This window comes from Mercenaria mercenaria, chromosome 19, assembly GCF_021730395.1.
Source record: "Mercenaria mercenaria strain notata chromosome 19, MADL_Memer_1, whole genome shotgun sequence".
NCBI lineage: Eukaryota > Metazoa > Mollusca > Bivalvia > Venerida > Veneridae > Mercenaria > Mercenaria mercenaria.
Window position 1 is genome coordinate 11,028,857 of NC_069379.1, and position 17,826 is coordinate 11,046,682.

General features: G+C 34.4%; 1 protein-coding gene across 1 annotated transcript; it reads left to right on the forward strand.

The window, feature by feature from the left end:
* Window positions 1-1,999: 1,999 nt before the first annotated feature.
* Window positions 2,000-17,322, forward strand: LOC128551295 (low-density lipoprotein receptor-related protein-like). The gene is made up of 9 exons (XM_053532095.1): window positions 2,000-2,059; window positions 2,383-2,430; window positions 4,098-4,186; window positions 4,650-4,721; window positions 6,085-6,202; window positions 7,165-7,259; window positions 8,581-8,652; window positions 9,059-9,215; window positions 17,108-17,322. Exons 1-9 carry the CDS (start codon window positions 2,050-2,052, stop codon window positions 17,221-17,223), a joined length of 777 nt encoding a protein of 258 aa, XP_053388070.1. The 5' UTR covers window positions 2,000-2,049; the 3' UTR covers window positions 17,224-17,322.
* Window positions 17,323-17,826: the final 504 nt, after the last annotated feature.

Sequence of the window (17,826 nt, forward strand, 5' to 3'; positions counted from 1 at the left end):
ATCTATATGACGCAATCGCTATTGTCAAATCTACATGAAACAATTGCAAATCTATATGACACAATCGCAAATGTCACATCTGTATGAAACAATGGCAAATCTATATGACACAATCACAAATTTATATGACACTAGGAATATGCACATAATTCCTAGATTTAACAGTGGACAGAGATTATAGACAATAGTGATTTATTTTGTACAGTGTAGTGCTTATGCCTTAGCGTAACCAAACTACGAATAACATTCAGTTACACCAGCGTTTCAATGTTGCTCAATGCAGACCTAGAGCGGTCTTCTGCGCATGTCCGGAAGTGATGTTTAATTGGAGCGCATGGCAAAAATACGCAAATTATTACATGTCCGCACGCATTATATGTGTAAAATATGTATAATATACTGACTAAAGGTTAGGGTTAGTATTACCATGGTTAAAAAATATATACATTAAAGATGATATTTTTCATTCAAATTGATTGAATCCGGTATATATCCATGCTGGTCGCAAACGCACTATGTTGGTTATCTCATGACACGGCTCATATATATGCACCGTGAGAATCCGTGTCTGTTGAACACATTATTTAACAGGACACGATTGATTAGGCCTTTGCGACCAGTGTAAACATGATCAGCCGGCACATCCGTACAGTCTTATCATGACCTGGATTGTTCTCCATTCATTTAGTATATTCTGGTATGTATTCCTTCAGTTAATAGCACTGTCCAAATTCAAAGATGGACAAGTTCATTATAGAAATTTAACAAGGAAACAACGATTTTCTTTGAAAGAAGAAGATTTATATTTCAAAATATGCGTTTATAAGCTAAAGGAATGAGGGGAGCTATTATAATCATCGAAGTACATTTTGTAACTAGTCATCGGCGGGAGCCAGCGACTGTATTTGATAAGCTCTGACGTTTCGCTGTTTTTAGAATAATCGCTAAAAACGAACTTTGCAGGAAAGCACTTTACGCGATTAAATTGAAAAATATAATTCTTTTCAATGTGAAAAAACAACAATACTTTTAAAGTTCATTTTATGTGACAAAATATACAAAATTAAGTCCTGCATTTTAAGACCACAGTAGTGCAAAGCTTTATTTCCAAAGCTTGAAGTTTTATGTTATCCATCTTTTCAGTAACGAGATTTTTCCTTGATAAAATATTTCTCTTTGAATATCAGACACACTTCTTCGTATTGAACATCATACGTACTAAATCTGAGACAATTAAAAATATACATGTTTTTAATTTGAAGAAGTTTCTACTACCACTTTTTGCATGACCAGAATAATCATGATAAACCTTATTACGTATTTGATAGCTGAAACAGTAGGGGCTTCAGAACAAGACAGGGAGTAGACGTTATTTTCAGCCTTTTAGGCCATTTTATTTTTTTATTTTTATTGGGCTTAATGTAGAACCGACACAATTGTAGGTCATATGGTGACTTTCCAGCTTATATGGTGGAGGAAGACTCTGGGTGCCCCTCCGTGCACTATTTCTTCACGAGCAGTCACCTGGGTAGAACAACCGATCTTCCGTAAGCCAGCTGAATGGCTTCCTCACATAAAAAATTCAACGCCGTGAGTGAGGCTCGAAACCACATAAATGAGTGGCAAGTGATTTGAAGACATTGACCTTAACCACTCAACCACGGAGGCCCAGGAGCGATTTCATAATTATAGATAATCCGTATAACCAGTTAAACAATAAGTTTAAACCAAATCTATATGGTAGAAAAAAAATTGTCCGAACGTGCTGAACTAGCTTAAGAGCACTTACGCAGTACAGTGAAATTTTCGCGAGCGTTTAATTTTTGCTATATTTACGAGGCCCTACATCTCGCAAAAATTAATCCTCGCGTAATTATTCACCATAAGTATAGTTCTAATTGAGATAGGATAACATTTTTACAATTTCGTGTATATTCAACAATATTTGACACTGATTATACTTACATGAAGAAAATTATCTTATAGGTCATTGTATTTCCTTTATCTCAACATTTAGGAAAGTGGAACGCTTGAATAAACAGAAGTATTATGACAACAAGTAAGCCCCACTTTTGAAATACAGTTCAGTTGCTATTTTTTGTTAGTAATTTTATATTTTTCCATCTTATTCTGAGAATGTAGTAAGACTAGATCTAAATTTTTCCTCAAGATGAAAATATTATAAGATATTTTCAATAGTTGAAGGTGGAGATGGAAAAATCTGGCTCGAGTGTAATTGTTTAGGTGGTACCGATGCTGTGCCTTGCTTAAGTAATATCTTAAGATACATTAAAACGCCATCGAAATAAAGAAGAATGAATATTTTGTGAAAAGATATTTTATTGTTGCATGGAATGTATATACGAATGTTGTATTTTTCAGCGACTATTTTGTTGTCCATATGCTATTTTGCGCTTACTTCTGTGCAAGGTATGAAAAGTTTTTGTTTTTTTTCACTTGTTCTGCACCAATGGTTATATTACGACAAAAATGTGTGGGTGTATGTTCGGGTTTAACGTTTTTTTTAACAATTGTTTTCAGTCATATAAACGATGGTGTCTACTTTTAGCAGTGAGCACATTGCCCAACTTTATAGTGCTGCCTTACTGGAATATCACGCCGTAGCCAACCAGTCACATTATACTGACACCGGGCTGACCAGTCCTAGCACTATCCTCTTAATACTGAGCGCCAAGCGAGGAAGCTATTAGTATCATTTTTGTTCGACTTTGGTATTACGTGGCCGGTGATCGAACCCACGACCTCCCGCACGTGAAGCGGACGCTCTACCACTAGGCTACCGAGGCGACAAAAATACATGTACTGATAGGTCTTTCTGACCTGCAAAGGTAATATTTAAAAGCCACCTCAACCTAGTAACGTCCTTTTTCCTGCCACGAGAACTTTTATGAAAATCATGACAGGAGGACAATTAAGGACATTTCTTGTGTTACATGTAATATGTTTTCGCAAGTTAATCTACAAACTTATTCAGTCAAATTCTTTTTGATATAGCTTTAAAAACATAGATAAATAACGACAGTTCGATTGCTAGGTCATGCGCGTTTACACGTTTTTAACCCAAAATTTCTCTACTTACAAAGTGACCTTGATACTTTTATGTTTTGGTTTAGCTTGTGTTCATGTTTTTCTTATACAAGACACGCTAAAATATGGAACCCTGAGTTAAGGTTTCAAAATGCAATCCTTAGTGTTTACAAACAATAAATTTACAAAAACTATAGAAACAAAGTATGGTATAAACGCAAATAAATACATCATGCTTCATTCTTTCAAACAAATAATTGAGCCGCGCCATGAGAAAATCAACATACTGGGTTTGCGACCAGCATAGATCCAGACCGACCTGCGCATCGGCTCAGTCTGGTCAGGATCCATGTTTTCGCTATCAAAGCCTATAGCTATTAGAGAAACCGTTAGCGAACAGCATGGATCCTGACCAGACTGCGCGGAAGCGCAGGCTGGTCTTGATCAATGTTGGTCGCAAATTCACTATGTTGGTTTTCTCATTGCACGGCTCAATTAGCCTTAACACATTATCTTGCCTTATTTATGTCACTGTCAGTTTGAAATCAGCTATTTGTATTTCTCATCTTTTTTCATGCAAATCATGTATAATCACCATCTTGGAAATACAAAAAAGGAAACGGCAATAATTTTCTTAATATATTTTGAGTGGAACCTAGAAGTGTGAGTACTAACTACTTTTGCTCAGAATATTTCCTGTACAATTATCATGGTTTCGACTGAACATTTGATAAAGAATTATTTTCTAAATTTTCTATACGGAGAGCACAATCCTTAAAATCTGAACGACAACAAAAATAAAGTCATATCTCAATTACATGCATAATTTTATCAGGTACACTCGTTTAAAGGTATGAGGAGGCTTCTGGTTTCTTTGCCAAATTGAACACACCTAACCGGAAATAAACATTTAAATTAAACGTGACTTAATCCGTTTGATTAATGTTTTATGATTTTCCTTTAATAGCTCAATAGACATGTGTACAAACTTGCATACCTTAAAACCTATATTTTAGTACAGCTACACTCAGCTTTACGTTCCAATTCAGGTATACATGGAGATATATATTGTCTGCAATGTTCTGATGTAGCTAGCGCACGTGATTGTTACCAGGTTAAAAAATGTGGACCGCAACAGGTAAACTTAATACTTAAATGAAAATGCTTCCGATTAATTAATTTTGACAAATTATACACAATGTATACAAATAAATGTTTATTACTGTTTTTTTTTTTTTTTATTATTATTATATTTTTGTGACACTCTGAATTGAAGCCTTCCTTCGTTCAAAATCTTTCCGCTTTCAGTATATACTTTTTAATGCATTCAAAGTGTCATTCCTTTAATTGTTTCCTTTGATTGCAATGCATACATTTTGTAAAATTCTTCAAGAAAATTTTACAAAAAAAAAAAACCAATCTCGGCTTCACTGTACTAGAGTGCATCTAAGATGTTCGTATTTCTCCTGTTTTATCAACAAACGTGTTATTTTCATAATCGAAATTGCGTTAGTCTGTGATGTCAATATGAAGTTAAATCTTTTTACCTGTACATACGGAGACGTTGAAATTAGTTCAGGTATACACTTTATAAATTGCAGGTGTGCTATTCAACAACAGTGGTTTCATCAACCGGCCATATTTCCAGGGAAATGGGTTGTCGAGATAGAGTAGTAGGTCGAATTTCTTTTCAAAGAAAATGGAATGTTTATCTGTTTCAAAGAAGTTTATTTTATTGCTATATATTTGTGATTTGAAATTATTAACATTTAAAATGTTTTCTCATTTGTCTTTGATTATTATGAAAATCTTAATTAAATTTTCATACCAGTGAAAATAAAGTGGTTTTTTTTAAAGATATTTGTGCAAGTTATGACAAAATATTGAAATACGATAAAGGTCACAGGATAATTTACAGAAATATACCAGTAAGACAAACAGTAGATTATAGTATGACGACCATTAAGTTTATAGGTTAACATGATTGCGGCGTGTGGATAAAAGCTTATGTCATATTGAAATTTCAACTGTGACAAGGATTTCTAAGGATATTTATCACGTTGCACATAAATATATACGTTGTCTGAAAAAATGCTAAATATACGAAACGTGTTGGAATAGTTTATGAACACTAGCATTATAATCCTGAATTCTGAATTAAAAACTTTAAAATCATGTTTGGAAATGTTAGGCTCTCAAAAACGCATGTTCCAGATATATGAAAAAGGAGAAAACATGCTCGTTACAAAGGCATGGTCCACATCAATATACTGTTGCTCCCGAGAAATTGATGGTAACATTTAAAGGTATGTCAGGTCTAAATTTCGTACCTAGAAACATGCACAGTTACCACATATAGTTTATGTTAAATTTGAAATTAACAATTGTATGTGTATTAACAGTACTATGCATTAGGTTTAGAACAGTACACACTGTTAACACATATAGCCAAACACAGTATAAATGTGTACAGTCACTATAAAAACTGGATGCTTTTTAAACAACCGATTTTTACTACATGATATTTCAGTATGAATGTAGCTGTATACACACAATTAATTTATGTCTTAGATACAGTTAAATACATCTGATGAGAATGTTCTGCATCTGAAGTAAATACTTAAAGATAAATTATTTAGTGAGTAATGGCCCTTAGATGTCTTTAAATAACATGTTTATTGTCGCAAGATGATCTCATACTCAAAACTAGAAGAATTTTTATGTGATATTTAAATTAGTTTGTCAATGCTTTTACTCCATTTTAATGGAGGTTCAATCATTCTTACATTGAAAAATAGCAATGCAACCACAAAGACTGAGTTAAATAATTCTAACATTTCCTCCCTTTTGAAAAATAGCAATGCATGTTTGCGGACAGGGTTTAATAATTCTTACATTTTCTCTACTGAAAAAAAAAGTGAAATGCAGGTACACGGACTCCATGGGTTCAATAAATTTTACATTTTCCCACCGTATTGAAAAAAGACAGGAACTCGGTTTTTTAAATTATAACATTTTCCTCGTATTGAAAAACAGCAATGCAGCAAAACCATTGTGGGAAAAAGATCACCCTTCCGAAGTGTGGGGGATACTCCTATCTGTGATGAATGTTGTGACACCAACATATGCCAACCAAAGCTTTGTCAGGACAAAGGTAAAACTCAACATTTCCTTTTCTATTTCAAACATATTAAATGATCCTTTGCAAGAACGAGCCTGTTACAGCTAATCACGGAAATATTTGTTTTGTAAGTCTAATTAAGAAATTACTTTATTTTGCGAAATGAACGACAGAATAGGATCGGCAAAGCCATAAATCGCACATGAACTCCGAAAAAAAGTATTCATTTCTTATATTTACATTTTGTTTCCTCTCCATCTAAAAACCGGGTTATATTATAAACTGCACACATTTTGTTGAATTTAACATTAAAATCAGCTTCCCGGCCATTCTGTTCATCAGATGTAACAACACTGACGTCAGCTAAGGATCACTCACTCTCCCTATACGTTGATGTCATCAAAACAGCGGTTCGTTATTACTAAGCAAAGTTGTCGTAACTTTGTCGCCTTTCCTTTTGCTGTTCATATAAAATGAACGCCATAATTTTCAGTGGAAAAGGATAGGGCAAATGTAAATATATGTAGATGAATACAATCCCTGATCATTTGTTTTATGCTAATTGTTTGCTAGGGTTAGACAGATTGCACAAGTGTCTGTCGATCATTGTATAGGACATTTCTGGGTGTTTTGTTCTGTGACACAATTATAGGTCATTGGAGTCTTTCTACTTGATGGTAGAGAAAGACCTCAGGAGCCTGTCCGTGCATCATTTCGTCATGAATAGGTACCGGGATAGAACCACCGACTTTCTATAAGCCAGCTGGATGGCTTCCTCACCAGAAGAATTAAACATCCCGAGCGAGGCTTGAACCAACATCGATGAGGGGCAAGTAATTTGTAGTCAGTGACCTTAACCAGTCGGCCACGAAGACCTCAAGAACATATCAAATGAACATGATCAACATGACAAGAAATCTTAAAGCAACCTGCGCGAGGTCCATAGCTATGTTAATATAGGAATAGAATATGTATTTGATTACTTCTTCGCTTAGATTACGCTACAGACAGAGGACAAATATGTTTCAACTGCGATGTACGAGTGAAAAATGATCCATGTTTCCAAGTTACTGAGTGTGCTAGGGACGAGGTATGTTGTCATTCTTGAATATTGTAAGCAGAATCAGTGTCATGTAAAATATCTTACTAGTTTGAGCGTTCTAACTAACAAAATGTCAACTTCCATGTGTCACTAAAATAAACTGAAGGGAAGTTGTTTCCTTTTCTTAGGGGAGATACAATAATGGCATATTTCTGCCAACCAAACATCCCCTTATTTATCTCTCTATTTTCTTCTACTATATTTAATTTATAATCTGTTTTAGACAAAGGGCATAATAGAATCTAGTCCAATTTGTGACGTAATTATCACTTTCATTTCATTTCAGTTTGATATTACGCCCAACTCAGCCTCGTCCGAACATAGGCATAATCTTTAGTGATTGAAATATGAACATAAATTACAGTATAAGCTTCAAAACACTAAAAACGAAAGAAATATTTAAAGTTGCTGTATGTAATACATTTATCTCGTGAACAGAAATGTTATTTGACATATCTGCATAAAAACTACAGAAAAAAACAACTATCAAATATATTCATGAACGTACAGCATTTAGCACAGTGTGATATCATACTCGATTTGTCCACCAAAGTTTATGCCGTGAAGAAACAAGCACATGAGAATATATGTGAATAGTTCTCTCCGAATATTTGTTTTGTCTTCAAATTTTACAAATCAACTTCAGATTGTAGTAAATGTACAAATGATATTGAGCTAATACATTTAGAATTCGCTTGAGACGTTGTGCTCATCCGGTACCGGTACCTGACTATGAATGAAATGCACAAATAGTGACATAATAAAGCTTTGACGTCAACAATGGCGAGAAAACAAATCGATAAATATATAGGTCAGTGGGTGACATTCTTCAGGAACTACGAAGTTCTCATGACCTGATGACATATCGTGTATATCACAAGCACAAGAATAAATTTGCTATTTAAAAATATTTTTCCTTTCTCCATTTAAATCATCATTATACTTGCAATTATGTCTCAAAGACTAAAGTACCCAAATTACGCCGATTTTTAATAGTGGCTGCTTGTGACTCTGTGGACGGACCTGGAGTCACGGATTGGGACTAATTAGAATCGAGATATTTATATAACGTATAGCAAAAGCGTGTTTACAACACCCAAAAAGGGCTATACGTCGCCAGCATAATTAACTCGGGCTTCCCACCCCTGAAAATATTCCGCAGACGTAAAGCCTCTATTTCATAAAATCGTTAAATATCAATATTTGCTAAGTTCTTAAATCTAATTCCGATATAACACGGCCATTTTCAGTTGCAATTTCGGTCTACTTTATTTATGTTTAAAGGTGTTTTTGTTAAATTTTTAAATAGGTGTGCGCTACAACGCATAAACTATTGCCATCAAGAAGTTTTGGGATACAACAAGGTTGTTTTGGCAAACACGTAAGTAAGTCGTTATAAACTGTAGAAAATATTTTATGAATTTTATCTAATGAGTTTAATGAATTCAATGGTGTAATTATATTTATTTCGTCAAGTTAGCTTACCGACGTATTTCAGACGTCAACGTCAAAGCTTTATAACAGTAGTGTTATACAAAAAAGACTGGATGGCTTTATTTTACTCCCACGACGTTAAGTATGTGAGAAATAAACAAATTGTTCTGTTTTAGAAAACTGTTCTTCTATTGCTTCTTTTTAAACAAAAGTTGTATAACAACTTTTCAGCTTCTGTAATTCAATTTCTAAAATGACCTCAAAGTATTTTTAAACGTGACATTTCATGACTAGAATTATTGATGTCTGTATCCATATATAATGAAAAGAAAATCCATGGATTGTTTTTCTAGACCTGTGCCGCAGTGTTAGCCTCCCCTAACTTTCATAAAACAAACCAGACATGCTTCAAATGTTGTGATACAGACCTGTGTAATACTGACTGTGGAAACAACTCTGCATCTACCATACATGTAGCTGGAGCTGGAGCAACTACACAAACTTCTGCTTGTATGTTACCGTATTCCGAGTCCATTCATTTTATCTAGGTTATCCGAATAAATGGCGCTATGCCATTACTTTCGGTTTATTAAACACGCATAATTACTTTAATACGTAATAACGAGTATAATATGATCTTTACCTGATTCGGTTGCGATAAATTATTTTTCACTGAAGCAAATATTATAAAGGGACACAACGAGAACAACATTTGTCAATTATTTTGAAATCTACAGAAAATGGCATTTGTTTGTTTTGTAACTGAACATGGTAAGACAATATCAGACTGGCTCAGCGAGTTCTATACCGTATTTATCTACATCATTATGTTACATAAAATAATTTTGAAATTAAAGTTGTCTACCATGTTATTAGTGCAGTAAAACGTAATTTAGAACAGATTATAATATCTTAAAATATTGTGCCAAATTAAATTATTGAGGTCAATAAAGTTGGAATAATTTGTAACGATCATCTTAATTTGTAGGAGCTAGATGATTCTTTAAAAATATTTTCAATAAACTTTATAAATTTTTTAACATTTCTGTAGATGTTGCTTCCCGTTTTGAAAATTTATTCAATACATTTAACAATTTTTCTCACTCCTACTTGTTTTTATATATTGACACATTCGGATGACAATTAGACACAATGTTAATGGGTATTTCATTTTAATAAAAGATAGCAACGATTTCAATCAGACGTAAGTTCATTGAGCCGTATAAACAATTAACAAGACGTGTATCATTTTATAAGTTTAAAATGCATAAATAAGTATTCTAAACAGAGACTATAAGCTGTGCATTCACTTTTTCGCGGACCAATGTTGTGCACATGAAAACGCGCAATATACTCAGTACAGAAGCAATATAAGCCTTATAACCTACTTATGTACACTTGCGAAATGCTATATAGATAACACTGCCTGCCACATAGCGGCCAGCTTCAAGTTACAATTATTTTGACTGTTTCTTTGTCTCTAATGTTACCCTACTGTAGCCGTCACGTCAACTGACAGCTGACTGTTATCAATACTTTTCACTGAATTCTGTAAATATTTGGCAGAAATTTAATAGCAAACATAAAGTGTTGAGTTAGAAAATAAATTTTAAGAAGATGAAATAGATGACAAAAATCCAACAGTGAATTCCTTTGATGGTTGTGAAAGAGTTAACTTAACTGGGAAAAAGAGTATACGAAAAGGGTAATATAGTTTCTAATTCAATTCATGTTCACACTAAACTCATAGTTTGATAATTTGACATATCTGTTTTTGATGACGTCTTTAAAAGATACTAAAATAAACAAAGTGTCAGTACTATTTTTTATATGTAAGACATTTGTATGACAACTTCCTAACTATACTTTTCCTCACAAGTTTCATCTAAACTTTTACTCTAGAATTTCAGTCCATTATTTCATTGTGTTCCAAAGGACAAGTAAGATCATCTTTGTCTCTGCAACATAAGCTAATTGTACGTAAACGATTTATCAGGTAACGTGTCAGCCTTCATCCCTTGCTGTTTATGTGTTACAACAACTGTCTCTGCTGTTTTAGCACACTGGTTTGATACAATTCCTCCAATCACATGTCAACCTATATACGTTATTGTTTAGCGTCAGATCATCCCTCTCTGTTATTTCAGAGTATTCATACAACTTCACAGCCCCTGTCTCTTCTTTCTATGCCACAGCATCTATCTCTGCAATTTCAGTCAGTTTTGTTGTGACAACTCCTAAGCTGATGTGTTTGACCTCATCACCTATAGTTTGTTGTCATAAAATTATCATTTTCCTTTTCTATTTTAGCCCATTGTGTTGATAAAACCCACCAGGCGACCTGAGGAATTATAGGTCAAGTTAGAATATGGGTCATCTGTGGTCAAAAACTAGGTCACTAGGTCAAATGAAAGAAAAGCCTCTTGTACATGCAATAGTGACTGGATTTTTCAATTGATCTTCATGAAATTTGGTCAGAATGATAGCCTTGATGAAATTAAGGTCAAGTTTGAATATGGGTAATCTGGGTTCAAAAACTTGGTCGCTAGGTCAAATTAAAGAAAATACTTGTTCAAAATCAAATCAAATAAAAACGTTTTGTATGTGACAGAAGCTGTATTTTTCAATTGAGGTTCATGAAATTTGACCAGAATGATTGCCTTGATCAAATCTAGGTCAAGTTCGAATGTAGGTCATCTTGGCTTAAAAACTAGGTCAAATTGAAGAAAATACTTGATTACACTTAAGAGAACACATTTGTGGTCCAATCTTAATAACAATTAGTCAGAATATTTGTTTCGATGAAATCACTAGGTCAAACATGTTTACACTGTTATGGTGTGTTTCTCAGGTGAGCGACCTAGGGCCATCTTGGCCCTCTTGTTTACCAAATTATGACCCTTTTTGGACTGATCAATTTTTGGTTAAGTTTTTGTATGTAAGTTGGTAGCTCAGTACCCACTGATGGGAATGGATTGAAACTTTACACATTTGTCCACTGTAGTGAGCTGACATGCATTGTACGTGTTCCATAACTCTGTTTTGCATTTTGACAAAATTGTGCCCCTTTTTAGCCCACCTGTCACAAAGTGACAAGGTGAGCTTTTGTATTCGCGCGGCGTCCGTCGTCCGTGCGTGCGTGCGTAAACTTTTGCTTGTGACCACTCTAGATGTCACATTTTTCATGGGATCTTTATAAAAATTAATCAGAATGTTTATCTTGATATCTAGGTCAAGTTCGAAACTGGGTCACGTGCGGTCCAAAACTAGGTCAGTAGGTCAAAAAATAGAGAAACCTTGTGACCTCTCTAGAGGCCATATTTTTCAATGGATCTTCATGAAAATTGGCCAGAATGTTCACCTTATTAGTATCTAGATCAAGTTTGAAACTTGGTCACGTGCCTTCAAAACTAGGTCATTAGGTCAAATAATAGAAAACATTGTGACTCTCTAGAGGCCACATTTTTTAGGAAATCTGTATGAAAGTTAGTCTGAGTATTAGTCTTGATGATATCTAGGTCAAGTTCGAAACTGGATCAACTGCGGTCAAAAACTAGGTTAGTAGGTCTAAAAATATAAACACATTTTGACCTCTCTAGAGGCCATATTTTTCAATGGATCTTCATGAAAATTATCTAGATCAAGTTCGAAACTTGGTTACGTGCGGTCAAAAACTAGGTCAGTAGGTCAGTAGGTCTAAAAATAGAAAAAACTTGTGACCTCTCTAGAGGCCATATTGTTCATGAGATCTTCATGAAAATTGGTGAGAATGTTCATCTTGATGATATCTATGTCAAGTTTAAAACTGGGTTACTTGCCTTCAAAAACTAGGTCATTAGGTCAAATAATAGAAAAACCTTGTGACCTCTCTAGAGGCCATATGTTTTAATGGATCTTCATGAAAATTGGTCAGAATTTTTATCCTAATGATATCTAGGTCAAGTTTAAAACTGGGTCACATGAGCTCAAAAACTAGGTCACTATGTCAAATAATAGAAAAAACGACGTCATTCTCAGTTCAAAACTGGGTCATGTGGGGAAAGGTGAGCGGTTCAGGACCATCAGGGTCCTCTTGTTTTATACTTTTATAGTCATTCAATTACCATGTTTGTTGAATAGTCGAGCGATGCTGTCCTCTGACAGATGCTGTTTCTTCCGGTGTTTGCATGCTGAATTGTGCCCCTTTTTAGCCCACCTGTCACAAAGTGACAAGGTGAGCTTTTGTATTCGCGCGGCGTCCGTCGTCCGTGCGTGCGTGCGTAAACTTTTGCTTGTGACCACTCTAGATGTCACATTTTTCATGGGATCTTTATAAAAATTAATCAGAATGTTTATCTTGATATCTAGGTCAAGTTCGAAACTGGGTCACGTGCGGTCCAAAACTAGGTCAGTAGGTCAAAAAATAGAGAAACCTTGTGACCCCTCTAGAGGCCATATTTTTCAATGGATCTTCATGAAAATTGGCCAGAATGTTCACCTTATTAGTATCTAGATCAAGTTTGAAACTTGGTCACGTGCCTTCAAAAACTAGGTCATTAGGTCAAATAATAGAAAAACATTGTGACCTCTCTAGAGGCCACATTTTTTAGGAAATCTGTATGAAAGTTAGTCTGAGTATTAGTCTTGATGATATCTAGGTCAAGTTCGAAACTGGGTCAACTGCGGTCAAAAACTAGGTTAGTAGGTCTAAAAATATAAACACATTTTGACCTCTCTAGAGGCCATATTTTTCAATGGATCTTCATGAAAATTATCTAGATCAAGTTCGAAACTTGGTTACGTGCGGTCAAAACTAGGTCAGTAGGTCGTAGGTCTAAAAATAGAAAAAACTTGTGACCTCTCTAGAGGCCATATTGTTCATGAGATCTTCATGAAAATTGGTGAGAATGTTCATCTTGATGATATCTATGTCAAGTTTAAAACTGGGTTACTTGCCTTCAAAAACTAGGTCATTAGGTCAAATAATAGAAAACCCTTGTGACCTCTCTAGAGGCCATATGTTTTAATGGATCTTCATGAAAATTGGTCAGAATTTTTATCCTAATGATACCAAGGTCAAGTTTAAAACTGGGTCACATGAGCTCAAAAACTAGGTCACTATGTCAAATAATAGAAAAAACGACGTCATTCTCAGTTCAAAACTGGGTCATGTGGGGAAAGGTGAGCGGTTCAGGACCATCAGGGTCCTCTTGTTTTATACTTTTATAGTCATTCAATTAACATGTTTGTTGAATAGTCGAGCGATGCTGTCCTCTGACAGATGCTGTTTCTTCCGGTGTTTGCATGCTGAAGCCATGTGGTTTCAATAATGCAATGCCAAAACTGCTAAGTATATACATTTGTTAGATTTCAAAAAGCAGTTTCCCTGACTCTTAAGTAAAATAGTGAAATATTTCTGATAATCTAATTTAAAAATAGTAAATATATGACAAACTGAACACACATGAAATGAAAATGTGTGTGTTTTGCATGCTAAATCAGATATCTGGATATCTTACATTTTCATCCATGGCTACGACACTAGTAAAATATTACATAAGGTTGTTTCCGTCTTAGTAAAATAATAAAAAAAAAATCTTTCAACGAGTTAACATCAGATGCAATATTTAATTTCACGAACGGTGTTCACGAGTGAAATATACCTGTTTTGATCTATTATATGTAGAACAAATATTTTTTCTTCTTATTTCGTGTCTGTTGAATGTTTTTTAAAAAAAAATTACCAGATCTGTACGCATATCACCATGCGCATTGGATAACGGGGCAGACAAAGAGATGGCGTAACAATGTTTATACTCATTCTTAGACTTTTAGATTACTTTTACATTTTTAGGTGGTCCTGCACGTGCGGATCACAATTTTTTGTACGATGTAGAATTTTATTCAACCCTTGATTTTTCTATTCTTCAGAATATAGTATATAGAAAATAAGTTATAGAAAATTCTGCAGATAAAAAAGATGGGGTCGTGTGCTTGGTTTTTTGTTACACTGCTGCGAAAAACTGAGACCTCGCACAAGTTTTCATAATGGGTGCCTACGGGAATATCACAACTTTGATGTCATTTTTGCGCTTTGTTGTAGATTTTAATGAAACTTCTGACAGTATTGTTTATGACATGGTGAAATAAAATGTACAGATGAAGGAGATTCGTAAATTACACGCCGATTTTAAGACAATGTTTGAAATTAATTAACCTTTTAATATCATATTTTATATTTAGAAAGATAGCAAGATTGCCAGGCTTTATTCCAAGTTATCCGGATAAATAATGTTACACCATTACTCCTGGTTAAACAGACGTGCAGAACTACCTTAATTTAATCGAGTGCAATAGCATATTTTTATGCTTTTGTAAAACAAGAGGGCTTTGAAGGCCCTGTATCGCTCACCTGACCTAATTCTAATCCTTGATAAGTTAGAATCTTAGTTGGCATTGATTTCATAGAGACAAACATTTTGACAAAATTTTATGAAGATCAAGTAGAAAATGTGACTTCTGACCAAGTTCGGTGAAGATATGGTCATAAATGTGGCCTCTAGAGTGTTAACAATCTTTTCATTTGATTTGAACTGGTGACCTAGTTTTTGACCCAACATGACCCAGATTCGATTTTGACCTAGAGGTCATCAAGACAAACATACTGGTTTTAAACATAAACTTAGGTCTCGAGAGTGTTAACAAGCTTTACCTGAAAGATGAACCGTTTCATAAAAATACATTCATAAATTTGGCCTCTAGTTTGTTTACAAGCTTTACTTTTGATTCGACCTGGTGACCTAGTTTTTTACCCCAACTGACCCAGATTCAAACTTGACCTAGAAGTCAAGACAAATATTCTGATTAAAATTCTCATGAGTTTAAAACTTAAAATCAGGTCTCTAGAGTGTTAACAAACTTTACCTTTGATTTGACCTTGTGACCTAGTTTTTTATCCCACCTGACTAAGATTAGAACTAGACTTTAAAACCTTCAAGATTAACATTCTGACCAAGATTCATTAAGATATGGTCATAAATGTGGCCTCTAGTTTGTTAACTAGCTTTTCCTTTGATTTGATCTGGTGACCTAATTTTTGATTCCACATGGCCTAGATTCAAACTTGACCTAAAGATCATCAAAGTTAACATTCTGACCAAGTTTCATGAAGATAAGTCATAATTGTGGTCACTACAGTGTTAACAAGCTTTTCATTTGATTTTTTGACTTGTTGACCTAGCTTTTGACCCCACGTAACCCAGATTTGAACTTGACCTAAAGATCATCAAGATTAACATTTTGACCCTGTTGTATAGAGATATTATCATAAATGTGGCCTCTAGAATGTTAACAAGCTTTTCCTTTGTTTTGACCTAGTTTTCGATCACAGATTTAAACTTGACCTAAAAATCATCAAGATTAACATTCTGACTAAGTTTTATTAAGATATGATAATAAATGTGCCCTCTAGAGTGTTATCTAGCTTTTCCTTTGATTTAACCTGATGACCTAGTTTCTGACTCTACGTGATCTAGATTTGATTTTGACCTCAAAATCATCAAGATGAACATTATGATAAAGTTTTATGAAGATACAGTCATATTTGTGGCCTCTAGAATGTTAACAAGTTTTCCAATGATTTTTGACGTGGTGACCTAGTTTTTGACCCCAAATGACCCAGATTTGAATTAAACCTAAAGATCATCAAGATAAATATTCTGACCAAGTTTCATAGAGATACTGTCATAAATGTGGCCTCTAGAATGTTAACAAGCTTTTCCTTTGTTTTGACCTAGTTTTTGATCCCAGATGACCCAATATCGAACTCGTCCAATATTTTATTTAGGATAACATTCTGACCAAGTTTCATTAAAATTGGGCCAAAATTGTGAGCTCTAGAGTGTTAACAGTCAAATTGCTGACGACGGACGACAGGGCGATCACAAAAGCTCACTCAGGTGAGCTAAAAATATACTTCTATGTATTTATTAATGTATATTTTAGAAAGAATTTTCGAGTATCTATACTTCATATTCGTTCGCATTCAATTTCAGTTCCTTAGAAACAAAACTCACACACTTCGAAAGTGTGGAAGTTTTAATTGGATTTATGGGTTGGAATTATGATTAGTTGTAGTCCGTAAAAAGTAGCACACTCACACAATTAAATCAAATATTTTTCAATAGTGAGCAAAACCATAATGTTTGTTTCTGAAAAATAATGAGAGGGACAAATCCGAAGGAAAACTGTTTAATTTGTTGAGAATTACACCTATTCTGTATACTTTAGCCGCGTGTGTGGATAGTTCACCGGTAGTTTTCTTTGTATCAATCAGTAATCCTTATACTTGTGTTGCAGCAGTATATATGGGGAGTAGACTTACGTATAGACCTACATATATTTTCTTTTTCTTTGCATTCCAGCTGGTTGTGTGGATAGAACAGCGGAAGCTACGTGTAAACTTGCGTCCAGTATTGTTTGCCAAGACCAGACGCATGCACAGAACGCCAATTGTGAGCACTACTGCGGATACTGTTAAATACAGTAAAATGCCAAGCTTTTCGTTGTCTTTAAACAAAACTTATGTCATTTAACTAAGCTTAATCATAAATACGATTTTATGAAACGTTATACTTGAGTTTTTGTATTATTTAAATGTTACTACTTTAGGCTGCAGAACGAATAAAGGAGCACCTCTTCAAATTAAAGCTATTCATTTCTCATGAAAAAAATAATTTCACTTGTAAGTAATTGTAAGTAAAAGATAAAAAGAGGTTACTTATTTGCAAAATATGTAAAACATTAAATATTTTATCGCGAAATAAAAGTCGCATGCCAAAACCTTTTTATCATATTCATAAAGTATCAACTTGAATGATAGTGATTGAGGATGCTTCCTAATTGTATTGCTATCTATTTGTTGGGTTTCACCTTTGCCTGCTGGTGGCAAGTTATTCTGTTATTCAAGTTATTCCGCCTTTGCGGCCAGTGCAGACCATGATCAACCTGCACATCCGTGCAGACTGATCATGGTCTGCACTGTTCGCCATTCAGTCAGTATCGTTTTGGTAAGCACGCCTTTTAACTGTTAATGATACTGTCCAAATTAAAAGATGGACAATTTCATTACAGAAACTTAGCA

Coding starts and splice junctions, on each gene's coding strand:
- LOC128551295 (XM_053532095.1), top strand. Junction 4,187..4,649: donor AAAAATGTGGACCGCAACAG/GTAAACTTAATA, acceptor TATAAATTGCAG/GTGTGCTATTCAACAACAGT. Junction 8,653..9,058: donor AAGGTTGTTTTGGCAAACAC/GTAAGTAAGTCG, acceptor TTGTTTTTCTAG/ACCTGTGCCGCAGTGTTAGC.